This window comes from Pocillopora verrucosa, chromosome 5, assembly GCF_036669915.1.
Source record: "Pocillopora verrucosa isolate sample1 chromosome 5, ASM3666991v2, whole genome shotgun sequence".
Taxonomy (NCBI): Eukaryota; Metazoa; Cnidaria; class Anthozoa; order Scleractinia; family Pocilloporidae; genus Pocillopora; species Pocillopora verrucosa.
In genome coordinates, this window is record NC_089316.1 from 25,322,590 (window position 1) to 25,335,509 (window position 12,920).

Consider the following 12,920-nt stretch of genomic DNA (forward strand, 5'->3'; position numbering starts at 1 on the left):
TATGAAGTAATGCATTGCGTGCTAAATTGTCGAGTCACGAAGGAGAATTGTAGAACAGACAATAACTGCTTGTACGACCGGGATTAGATATGGATAAAAACATACTGGATGAATCATAGACGCCTCTAGTGAATATGTAACTTTATGTCATTGATTTATTGTGGATGGATCGATTGAGGCAAGAGTCTTCGAGTGGGATCAAGAGTCTTCGAGTGAGATCAGGAGGAATGAACAGAATACCCTATGCTTTCGCAAGCATAATTCATGTTGTGATGTTCCTTCTTGGTAAGAATTATCAAACACCGATTAATGTTATCGTTATTTCGATTGACCCGACGTAGAGGTAACTATCAGTTTAAAGTTTGTTGAATACCATATGGTTTCGCAAGCATTTTTCATGTTGCGACGTTCCTACTTGGTAAGAATTATCTAACGCTGATTAATATTATCGTTATTTCGATTGACCCGACGTAGAGGCAACTATCAGTTTAAAGTTTGTTAATCGTTTGTTGGAACGTCAAACGAAAAAAACCGGGGTCCTTACTTTCTAATTTCCTCTGTTAAATTATGTCAAATACTGACAAAAACTACACTCTTATTTTGAAACTCCTTCAGGTACAAAATGAAATATGCAAATATGTAAGAAAATTTCTATTTTTATAGATCAGTGCCGCCCTTAAATGTCAATTTATAACGAAAGGCAGAGTCAAAACATCTGAAAAACACCTTGAGTTTTTTGTGTTATGCTAACGACCAAAACGGACATGCTACCGAAGCAGAACTTGCAGTAGTTCAACACGTCAAAAACACCTCTACAAAGAAGATACAACGCTACCTAAATATCGTTTAGAAGTGTACTTAGTCGATCGCCTTTATTATTCCGCGAGAAGTGGGAGGGTCTTCGAAAAGGCGAGGCTACATTTCCTTCGCGATCGATTTGAACCACACGATTTTATTATTTTAGAAGCAATCGGTATAATTTTCGTTCGCTTTCCAGAACAAGGCACTGTAGGAAAGCACCGTGAAATGTGTCAACCAGATGTTGTCAATCAAGCGTCTAAATGTCAGCTAAAAAATATGCAACTTAGCAAAAGGTGCAGTCTAACGGTGCTTTGGGCCGAAAGGATTTCCTCATGATGATTACAAAAAAAAAAAAAAAGGCTTGGAAATAAGACTCATTTTTCTCACGGCAATAAACGCATCGAATAGGCTTTATGCTTAAACACGTGCTATCTAAATACGTGAGGCTTAGTTCGAAGCCAAAATGACGAGCATCTTGGATGTAAATAAAATTTGAAATCTGCGCAAACTATACGATCAAGGAATAAAAGGGGGTAAGTTTCTAAAGAAACTGTGGTGCTGCGTCGGTGGGAGAGTATAACAGGTAATTTAGTGTTAACAAATGAGTTGAAAACGTAACTTAGCCACCATAAATGGTAAAAAAGCTGACGTTTCGAGCGTTAGACCTTCGTCAGAGCGATTGGAGGAATTGTGGGTTTATATGCAGAAAGTGGAGTTACGCCATTGATTGGAATATGGTAACGAGAAAACAGGAATAAATTAGTTGAATGAAAAGCGCGAGTTGATTCCATGGGGATTAAGGGTGCCGATTTAGAAGATAAATTTTTGTTCTTGGGTTTTGCGGCTTTCCGAGCTGCCTACATGTAAGGAAAGGCCGCAGACTGCCACACGCTGTTTAGAATGATTAGGGAGATTAAAGTGTCTAGCGATTGGTTTGGATGCGTCCTTGTCATTTCTTTTCACGTCGCGAACGTGTTCTCGGAATCGGTCACATAGTCGTCTTCCTGTTTCGCCGATGTATAACTTATTGCAATAAGATCTTATAGCTAACAAAGAATTTATGGCCATTGCTAAAAATCTCACCATCACCACTCCTAGAACTTCGTGTATTTACTTTTTACCTAAAATCCACAAACCTAACAACCCAGGTCGACCCATCGTTTCTGCCTGCAGTTGTCCCACCGAACGTATTTCCAGCTATTTAGAAAAAATTATGGCACCTATTGTCAAAACTCTACTGTCTTACACTAAGGACAGCCAACACGCACTTGAAATTTTTCGTGACTTTAGTTTCCTCGGCCAAAACAAACTTATTTTCATTATGAATATAACAACTCTCTAAACTGTCATTCCCAATGACGAAGGTCTCCGGGCCCTCAAACATTTTTTCCATCATCCCACTGTTAAAGATTTCAACCTAGATCTGAAACACTACACCGTCTTGCCGAACCAGTACTCACACTTAATTGCTTTTCATTCGGTGGTAACTATTACAAACAAACTAATAACGTGGCTATGGATACTAAAATGGAACCCAGCTACGCCAATCTTTTCGTAGGTTTTATCGAAAATCAATTTTTTAGTCAATACCACAGCCCAAAACCTGAACTCTACGGCCGTTACATTGACGATTTTATCGACGCTACCTCCTCTACCAGAGAGGAGCTCACTAAATTTACAACCGCCGTCAATTCCTTTTATCCGGCTCTTAAATATACCTGGGAAATTTCCGACACTTCTTTGGCTTTTCTAGACATCAAAATTTCAGTTGAAGGCAACGGTTTACGCACTAGTGTTTAGTTACTCTTTGTATTCATCTTCACATCCATCACACGTCAAGAACTCCATACGTTTATCACTGTTTCTCAGACCTCGTTGTTTATGCGGTGACGACTCTGATTTTTCGGAAAAATCAGAGGCAATATGCCAGTTTCTCGATAAACGTGGCTATCCTGTTTCTGTCGTTCAAGTGGTTTACCACCTTGCCCAACAAATTGATAGACAGTCAGCACTACAAACAGCTGAGAAGGAAAACACTGACAGCATTCCATGTACTCTCACATTTCACCCTCACAACCACGCAGTTTAATCTATCATTCTTAAAAGTTTTAAATTACTCCTAAACGATTTAGAGACTGGTACTATCTTTCCGCAACCCCCACTTATTTCATTCAAACGCGACAAAAACATTGGCAACTTTTTAGTCAGGAGTTCATTTAAAACCAGTGACCAATCTGGAACTTTCAAATGCGCTCGCTCACGATGAAAAACTTTTCCTTTCGTTCCTAACGTAGAGAAAATATCGGGAGCTAAGAGATCAATTAAGACCACTGATCACTTTACGTGTATAAACTTGCACTAATTGCAATAAGTTATACATCGGCGAAACAGGAAGACGATCAGGAGACGTGGAAAGAAATGACACGGACGCATCCAAACCAGTCACTAGACACTTTAATCTCCCTAATCATTCTAAACAGCATATGTCAGTCTCCGGCCTTTCTTTACATCAAGGCAGTTCGGAAAGCCGCGAAACACTAGAACAAAAATTTATCTTCCAAATCGGCACCCTTAATCTCCACGGAATCAACGAGCGCTTTTCATTCAATTAATTATTTCCTGTTTTCTCCTCACCATATTCCCACCAATGGCGTAGCTCCACTTTCTGCATATAAACCCACACACAACCCACAATTCCTCCAATCGCTCTGACGAAGGGCTAACGCTCGGCACGTCAGCTTTTTTAACATTTACGGTGGCTAATTTACGTTTTCAACTCATTTGTTAAAATTAAATTACCAGTTATAAGATCAATGCATCGGCTTTTTTTCACGTTATCAATCTGATGCTTTTTTTTTTTATTATGAAATTAGTCAAAAAAAACTACCATTCGAGGATATATGCTTGACTTGAAGCGGAAGTCTCGATAAAAACATTTTCAGATGTTACATTAATTCTAATGAATAAAAGAGGTAATTTCTAGCCAAGAATAACAACAATGTGAAAACACGTATATCAAACCGAGATCACAGGCTTCACGATACTTTAGCGTAGCTCCAAATAAAATCTCTCAGACTAACAACTCGTTCCACCGCTACAGCAGTATATAACATTTGTTGTTTCTACATGGTTTGCCAGCTGTTTGCTTTATAAGCCGATTATTTGTCATTTTTTGTGTAATTTGGTTTTTCCTATATAATAATTTCGCTATTCCTGTTATATTTTTTGCGTTCGAGAGAACGTTTACTCTCCGTGTGGCTTCTTTCTGGATGCTGTGCACTTTCATGGATTGGGTGCTATCTCAGTGGACTGGCTGACCACTAACCTCGATTTCATGCGAAAGCTTTGAATCCTGCGTGCTGGCTAGATGAAGCCCTTGCCATCTGGATGCCATGGGACGATATGTAGATAAATTGTTACCAGTTGACCATTCGAAATGACCATTGGATCGGACCATTCGAAATGATAGATAGATCGGAACTGTGTGCCACGCAACCATCAGATATTCGTAGGTTTGAACACACCGCTAGATCGATGGTTCTTTAGTAGGCAATGATTATTACTAGTTGTTATTGGCATCATTTCCATTTAAGGTAACATTTTTTTCCTTTCCTATCCTGCAGTTGTTCAAAGCAGCTGGGCAATGGTAGAACGAAGTAAGTTCCTCGCTATCAGCTTGCTTGAGCAAAGTAAAAAAGAGATGAATGAATAAGATAAATCTCAAGTGGGTTAAAGGACTGTTAACTGGTCAATTCATTTCACTTTGTCCAATAGCTAAGTGTTCATTTACTTTATTTCGCTGCAATGTTTATTTTCCTGCAGATCATGAGTGTGTAACTGCTCCGTTCTTGAAGCAGAGTGAATGTACTGGTTCCAACTGCATAGGACTTCTTAAGAGTAGATGGCACAGGATAAAATGCTTTCCGTTCTCCACCAGCGGTAGCAAAGGTCTATGCTCTAATTGGTGCCATGAAGTAGGGACATCGACTCAGCCTTGCTTTAATGCGTTTCATAAATTTTCTTCAGATCAAATCTATTTCAACAACGGCGACGAAAAACTCAAATTTGAAGTAGTACACTGCAGATCTTTCGGGTTTAAAATCAGGTTAAAATCGATGGATCCCAGTAAGTATTTTACTACACTTTTTCTGTTTGATCCTTTCTACTTTGTTGTTTTATTTCTTCTTCTTTTTCTTCTCCTTGTTATTATTATTATTATTGTTATCTTTATTATTATAATTGTTGTCATCATTATTATTATTACTATTACTATTATAATTTTTTTGAGATATAACTCTTCTATAATTTTTTTCAAATTGGGATGCCAAGGGAAGAGAAAGCCAAAAAATAATTCCAGGCCTTAATTCCGTTCACCTTTAGCATAACTATAACTGTTTAGCGATACCAGTTATAAACCGTGTTTTTGCAACACCTTATCAGTCAGAAAAGACAGGAAGACTGCAAGTTTATGGTAGGCGTTAAATTTTGCTTACAATGTTGGCTTTTGCCCAGTGTCTATTATATGCTTATATGAACCGGAAGTTTTTGATCCCGGATGTTCTCTAGGAACTAAGGGATGTCCAAACCATCATGGCGTCCACTGATGATCACATGTAGCATGTCTGTTTTCAACTGTTTATTAAATCGATGTTAATCTTGTACATCCTGTGCTAAAATATATTCAAAACCTCACATCTGTAAGCTGCTCAGAATTCTATAGCCAAACAGTGTAATTTTCAATTGAGTAGACGTAGTCAAACCCCTTTAAAATTCCTAATATAAAGTACGAATACCACTTAGCGTCAGTCCTTTTGCTTGATATAATTTTGATTTTACGCTTTTTATCTCCCTGGCTGTTATTCTAGACACAACTGAAGTAAAAAACGTTACAAATCAACCAATGATCAATTTATCCCTCAAGTATGCAAAACAGCTGTTTAGAACTTCAATCCAAAGCATTTGGTCCGACGATTCACGTACATATTCATCAAAGGATAAAAAACTTGAGGATACTGTCTTTGCTGCGTACATCTTTGAAGAATTTATATTAAGCACTGCCAGAAATCGGCTGAACGTTACAAATCCCGAATTCATTGATGTCGATAAAGATCTGAGTAAGTGCAAAATAGTCTACCCTCTTTTTTTCCGAAATGAGCTTCATCATGTACGAGTTCAGGCAAGCAATACTTGTACGGTAAGAGCCAGCACCACTATCCTTTACATCAGCTAAAAAAGGAAAAGGAAAATTCTGATATTTCTTCGTCTGCAGTATCAGAAGCATGAACTGTGGCTTGCAATTCTATAATCTGGGAATGACTGCACGCAAAATCATAAGTTGGGGGAAATGCAACTGAATAAATTCTAGTCACGCGGGTCATTGCACGTACTGAGCACTCACATGCCGTTGTACTCTGTAGGCAAGTGAAATATATGTTGATGCTGTAGCATTCGCATCCCATATTTTGCTTTTTTATCAATATAGACTTTCGAGTTAGATGCAATGCCCTCCAGAGAGGAGATGACTTTCTGTTTAATGGAAGCAGTCGGGGGAACTTTATTAAGATTCCCTTAGCTAATCCGGATAGAGGTAAAAACCCTTCCTTGTTTTTAGTCAGTTTATTTCAAGGCAATTGCCCATAATTTCTTGGTCAACTCTTCAGTGGAAATGGCTTCATTCCGACGTGCAATACCAGATTTGCAATATGCACTAGTGTGCACTTAATACAGTGAGTTCTTGTTTTCTTTTTCCCTTTTTCCCTCCATCTTAGTCCGAATCGGTTTCTGTTTTGAAATTTCGCAAGCCTCTTTCTTTTCCTTTCTTTTCTCTTTTTTGAATACGAAGAAACTTTATGCTTTTTGAAAAATTTTGAGTAATGCGCTTTTTCATGATTCAGCTGTCTGTAATGACATTGGTGCCCAGAGCATAGGCCATGGTCGTTTTTCAAAAAAAATTACATCTTTGGAAACCGAAATCAATACATTTCTCATCTCCCTTTTAAACAGATTCCACAGTACTTGGGATCGAATACAACAAACTTTCTAAGTTTTTATTAAACTATTCAGATGACACCGAGAGAGACAACAAAACAAAGTATGTATATTTTATCTTGATAACTGAAAATGGAATAGTAAAAAGCATTTTACCTATTTTTTGATCATTCAATCTGTTTTATTTCAGGATACTGGACAGCGTAATTATGTCCGCCGTAATAGACCCTCCGCCCAAGGTTCTACCGGAAAACGTCACATTGATTTTTAAGAACATGCAGGTATATACGCTACTCTTTCGTTATGTTTACTCTTTTTTTTAATTAAATCGGCGTTTTCTTGTTTTTTTGTTTGTTTTTTTTTTGTTTTATGACAGGGAAACACCAATAGTCCATTCATTCCTCATTTGGGTGACTATGTTGTCATCTTTTCTCTCAGTTGAAACTAAGTTTTGATGACTGGCTCATAATCTGAAAACTGCTCGAGACTTGATTAATAAATGAGCATTACATCCTATAAGGCTTCCTGCAATTTTTTAAATTTCGTCAACCTGAAGCCGCCATAGAGGGGAGTGGGGGGGAGGGGGAAGGGAGGGAGGGGACTATCAGACACTGGCAGCCCTCCTCGATTTTACATCGAAGACTTCAGGAATTCGAATTGAAAAACAAATTAACAAATTCTTTTTTGCTGAATAAAAAATTTAGACCTCATTAATGGAGTGCTCCCAGAGACCTTAATGTTTAGAATTACCTTTTAACTTGGAGGGTAACATTAACATTCTATCTCTATGACGCCTTACCAGTCAGCTACTAGTAAGGTATCACCGAGGCGAGCGCTGAAGTCTCGCTATATTAATCTTTCAATCACAACACTTGATTCCTTTTTCCCTTAGGTGAATCGCAAAAAAAGAACATGTGTATTCTGGAGCTTCTCTGAAGAAAAGTAAGCATCTCAGTAACATAAACTATAAACAACGTGAATTCTTCCGGTTTTCTTATCTGAAAGGAAGCGACAAGTATCAGAAATCACTTTAAAGCAATTAGTAGAGTGAATTTAATTCTTTTCAGGTGGAGGGGGGAGGGGGTTTCCAATCGAATGAGTTATTTTAACTCCTTTCTCCTTGTTTGATTCTTTTTAAAGCTTTGGGAGTTGGTCAAGTGAAGGATGTCAAACAAAGATGATATCTAATCACTATACTGAATGTGTTTGCAATCATCTAACCCACTTCGCTGTGCTCATGGAATTCACCGACAATGCTGACGAAGGAAAGGTGAATATTTTTTTTCTCCTCTACAAAAAAAAAGTCATGCGGATTTAAAAAGGTACACAGTGGCATTAAAACTATCGCATTTATTTCTATTTATTTTTATTTATTAATAAAAACATTTCCTTTGATACAGATAAATAATTATGACCTTTACAGTTTTTCAATCAGGATAAAACTCGTTCGTCAGGTGAGCATGACAGAATACTGACATTCGTCACTCGAGTAGGGATGGCTTTATCTCTCACTGGAGTCATACTCACAATTATCAGCTATCTTCAGCTCACGTAAGTACACTAAATTAACACCGATATCTTACTGAATTGTGGAAAATTAACTATAAGGAAAACGAGTCATCAGATCAGTTCTGGATCGATGTCAGCACAGACCGCTTGTAACTGAAAACGAAATCAAACGTTCTGAGATGATCTTTCTAATTTAATTTAATTTATTTAGCTTCGCCTTCGGCGGGGAGACCACTACAGCTTTAGCCAATTACAGTGGACCCCGCGTTAACAATGACAAGGCCAGACCCCCCAATTCCCAGTAAACAGGCCAGACCGCATCACAGTAATCTCGTGAGTGGGTTCTTTAACGTCCCCTGCCTAACCAAATTGACTAATTAATAGAAGCAGGAGACAGGACCTACCGTTTATTCGTCCTTATCCGAGAAGACTAGAATGTCTATCCATTTCTTGATATTATAGAATGGTAGCACATTCTCCTCAGTTATTTTAAGACCTTGAGAGTTGGTCCGACCGGGAACCATTTTCTTAAAAAATGATATCTCACCAAGGAGTGAAAATAGTTTCAAATTAATGTTAGTGTATAATAGAAACTGTCCAGTCAGTATTCTTTTATCCATTCGTTATTCACTAATTAATTCATGTAAAAAATGTATTCTGTCAGCGGATTTATTCATTCATTTGGTGGATCATTTGCAATTGTCTTTTTGATGTTTTTTTTACAATTCATTGACCTCAGTTCTGTTTTTTGTCTTAATGCTAAATCAATTTCATTTAGTTGCTGTTTATTGGCTTGTTTGTAGAGACAGAAATTCACCTTTGTGTCACATACGGGTTAGTCTGACTTCCTGCATTGGAGCAGGACATATCATCTTTTTCGCTGGAATCGACTCCACTGCAAACCAGGTGACTTTTTGTACTCCTACTTTCGTGTTGGTCATTTAATGTTACTGTTCTTGTGCTTGTTTGTTTGTTTGTTTGTTTGTTTTGTTTGTTTGCTTATTTTTTTAATTTGGTCCAGCTTCTTAACGATTAAAGACTGACTGATCTATCGAATGATTCTTTTCTCTTGTTTTTTTGTTTGTTTGTTTGTTTGTTTGTTTTGCATGTTTTCTATATTGTAGTTTTGCCTTGTTCTTTCTGTTTACGTTGGTTTTTGTTTCTTTCTGTTTTTCTGGATTATTATTTCGGCAAATGCCACTTGTCGGGCAAATTATTACATTTTTACCAATTACCTATTCCTTGCAGGCTGCTTGTGTAGCTGTGGCAGCTCTTATGCAGTATTTCCTGATGGCCAGTTTTTGCTGGATGCTTGTCGAGGGGATTTATATCTACTTATTTGTTGTAAAGGTTTACAACATTAGCGATAAAATGCATCGTTATCATGGCTTTTGCTGGGGTGAGGAGAATCATCAAGAAATGGGAAAAATGGGATAGGACTTGAACAAATACTTGAGGAAATGTCTCGATTCTGATTTGGCAAAAATTAAACCGAACAAAAATATTTTTAAAAGGACTTTATTTTTTAATTCTTTAAATGAACACGCGCTTTTTTCGGAAACCGTTGGATCGTCTTCAGGTGTACCTGAGTTAATCCTAAAATATTTCTAGTGCTCATTAGAGCTAGTTATAGTTGCAGATATAGTTGGCTGAAATCACGCAGCTATGGCTAATTAGCAGTGTTTTAATAATTTCATACCCACATTTAAAAGGTTTCAAGAGTTAAAAACATGAAAAAATCACATGGGAAATTCATATAATAGCGCAACAACTTACGGTCAGTGGTTTATTAAAACCATTAACTTCTACAGTTATCAGCTCTGGCAAATGTAATAACACTATAACTCGATTGTTTTCGCTGTAATGTCTTACTTAAACTGGCAGCCTTTCATCATTACTTTCCTCAGGACTGCCTGCAATCATAGTTGCTGTATCTCTGGTAATCGCTGCAGGAAATGATGGAATCAAAACTTTTGTCAATGATGAAAAGTAAGTTTGAAAGTTTGTTTATTTTATTGACTGTATAAAAAATGGTCGAAGCCCAGGGAATGCAAGGACTTAATAACAGAAACCTGCAGCCTCAATAACTGGCCTCCCCCCCTCCCACACACCCACTAGGCACCCCCTCATTTCAAGTTGTGGATCTCCCTATGTATAAGAGAAGGAGAGGGAGAGTTTCTAAACCAGTATCCAAGATAGCGTCTTTTCGTAATTTTGCAGAGTCATATAAAGGCAACATGCTGCATTAAAAATGGATTTTGATTTGACATTCTGTTGAGAAAAGCCTTTAAATGCTGCCATTAATGTAGAAAATATATATATATATATATATATGTTTATATATGTATATAAAAAAAAATATATATATATATATATATATATATATATATCTGTTTATATATTTTAAACCCCTGAAGAGTGAAGCGATTCACGAAACAGGCTTGTCGGGAAATGTAGTTGCGTCCTTTTTTCCTCTCATAATATTTATCTGTTTATATATGTATATAAAAAAAAAATATATATATATATATATATATAAGTCTGTTTGTGCCTTTTATTTTTCTAATTCTAAGCTGCTGGATATCCTCCTCTAACGATGTCATCTGGATATTTGTTTCCTTTGTTGGATTCGTCTCAATCGTAAGTGGCAACAGTTTGAATTTCTTCAATGGATATGAGTTTAATCATCTAAAGATATTTGTTTCAAAGTTGATTATAACAGCATCTCGACAATCGTTTCTGTTCTTCTTCTTCTGAATAGGAATGAGTCTATGACTCTTTGAAATTCCACTTTAAAAAATTACAACATAAGCTAGTGCAACAAAAGTATCCGATATTTCAGTCTTTGTTTTGTTGTGATACGCATCCAAAACCATGAGTTTCAAACTGCTGTTTATTCTTCGTTAGCGTTGTTCGAAATCTATAAGTTACACATAGTAAGCGTATCAGAAAAATAATTACAGTAAAATATAAATATAGCAAAACAGAATAGTTACCAAATGGTTGTCTTGCTTGAAGTGTATCACAATTAGGAAAGTAATTAAGTTCATTAATTGACTGTGACGTAGTTACAATTTCAACGAAACAGTTTTTCTCTTTTCATATCCTCCGTCTTCTTTTGTTTTCCCTTTTAATCCCTGAAGATTAACATGACGATCCTCGTGCGGGTTATAAAGGAAGTAACAACAATCCAACAGGTGAAGGATAGCCCGACTGAGCAGATCAGGTGGGCTAATAATAGTTACTTCTCCCGCCTCCTAAATGCTTCCAATCAACAAACAATCTAGCATCATAGCTTGTTACAAAGAAAAACTAGCCTGGAATTGGTGGGCTTTGAATGACGCCCTAGCACATAAAATATAGTGCGTTTTCGATGGACGACCTTCAAACTGCTTCTTTTGTCACTCCCGAGATTATATCGCGACTATTCATTGCCTTCAATTTAAGCTAAGAGTTTTCAATTTTTCTTTATATCGATTTCAGATGAACGCTTTTGTTTTCCAAGTGACTATTCATTTGGTCTCTTACAGGCTTGGTGTCCGTGCATGCGTGGTGTTAGCTCCATTGCTGGGTGTCACGTGGCTGATTGGCTTCCTTGTGCCGTTACACATCGCCTTCTCCTACATTTTTGTAATCCTTAATTCCACTCAGGTAAAGTCATCTAAAACCTTAAGGGTTTGTTCAAGCCTTTGGCTGCTCATGGGTAGATATAAGAACGTACGTATAACGTGATAAGCGTCAGGAATACTGAAAAGCGTCTCCATATCCAAGAATAATTCAGATTCACTTTCACATACCAGATCCGTGACCCTACGTAAAGAAGCCGACTGGAGACCATTTAAACCTTCCTTTTTCCCTTGCATTTTCATCTTCAAAGCCTTAGCTCGGCTTGATTACGATATTGGAGTCACCATGAATCGATTACATCTGACGGATAGAATTGTATTCAAGAAAATAAGCCTCAGATAAGTAAACGATCATAGCTGATAAGGAAAGGAGACCTTCAGCTGAGTTGTTCTAAAAGACACAACCCTACATTCCTGACAAAAAACAAACCAACAAACAAACAAAAACAAAACAAAAATTTTAAAAAAAGTGGAAAGCTTCTCTTATTTCTGCATCTATTTGCTCGTTTGTTTACCTATTAACCAACGAAGTTATATCTATATTTTTTAAAAGGGATTATTCATTTTCTTCTTTCACTGCTTGGGAAATAGTGAGGTAAATATGAATTTTGAGTCCCCGTAATTCATATCAAGAAAAGCTTGTTACATATAATGAGTGACTGTTATTTGACTTCTAATTCCTATCTAGATAAGGGGGCGTTTCAAAAGAAGAGTCCAAAAATTCCACCCAAGCACATTTGATCAAAGGCAAGGTGACAATAGAGGAAACTCTCAAGCCCGTCAAAGTCACAATGACACTGGGATTCCTGTGCAAGATCGTGAGTAATCGAGGGACTTTGAACTTTTTGTCTTGCCCATGGAATGGGAAAATACTAAATGCATTTATAACCAGCTTCACTTATGTTGCTTAGGCTTTAGCTGATTCAAGTTAATTCAAGTTGTATTTATGCTTTTTTTTTTTTTTTTTTGTTCAGCTGTCGAGTCATTTTCTTAACC

General features: G+C 37.1%; 1 protein-coding gene across 2 annotated transcripts; it reads left to right on the plus strand.

The window, feature by feature from the left end:
• Positions 1 to 84: 84 nt before the first annotated feature.
• LOC131786479 (adhesion G-protein coupled receptor D1-like) lies at positions 85 to 12,920 on the plus strand. Of its 2 annotated transcripts, none has more exons than XM_066167124.1 (18): positions 85 to 285; positions 4,425 to 4,457; positions 4,624 to 4,926; positions 5,667 to 5,915; positions 6,284 to 6,388; positions 6,805 to 6,892; positions 6,980 to 7,070; positions 7,682 to 7,731; positions 7,930 to 8,059; positions 8,213 to 8,340; positions 9,102 to 9,204; positions 9,547 to 9,697; positions 10,206 to 10,287; positions 10,872 to 10,938; positions 11,442 to 11,524; positions 11,829 to 11,949; positions 12,478 to 12,519; positions 12,613 to 12,920. In XM_066167124.1, the coding sequence occupies exons 1-18, from the start codon at positions 165 to 167 to the stop codon at positions 12,748 to 12,750; spliced, it is 2,085 nt and encodes a 694-aa protein (XP_066023221.1). In that variant the 5' UTR covers positions 85 to 164; the 3' UTR covers positions 12,751 to 12,920. The 2 variants fall into 2 exon arrangements, with proteins under 2 accessions (XP_066023221.1, XP_066023222.1); XM_066167125.1 differs by having other exon boundaries at positions 8,225 to 8,340.

What these genes read in the sequence shown, in the direction of transcription:
- LOC131786479 (XM_066167124.1), top strand. Translation starts at nt 165, where the DNA reads ATGGATCGATTGAGGCAAGAGTCTTCGAGTGGGATCAAGAGTCTTCGA. An exon ending in GTTAAAATCGATGGATCCCA is followed by an intron (nt 4,927 to 5,666) that starts GTAAGTATTTTA and finishes CTGTTATTCTAG; the next exon opens with ACACAACTGAAGTAAAAAAC. An exon ending in ACTTTTGTCAATGATGAAAA is followed by an intron (nt 10,288 to 10,871) that starts GTAAGTTTGAAA and finishes TCTAATTCTAAG; the next exon opens with CTGCTGGATATCCTCCTCTA.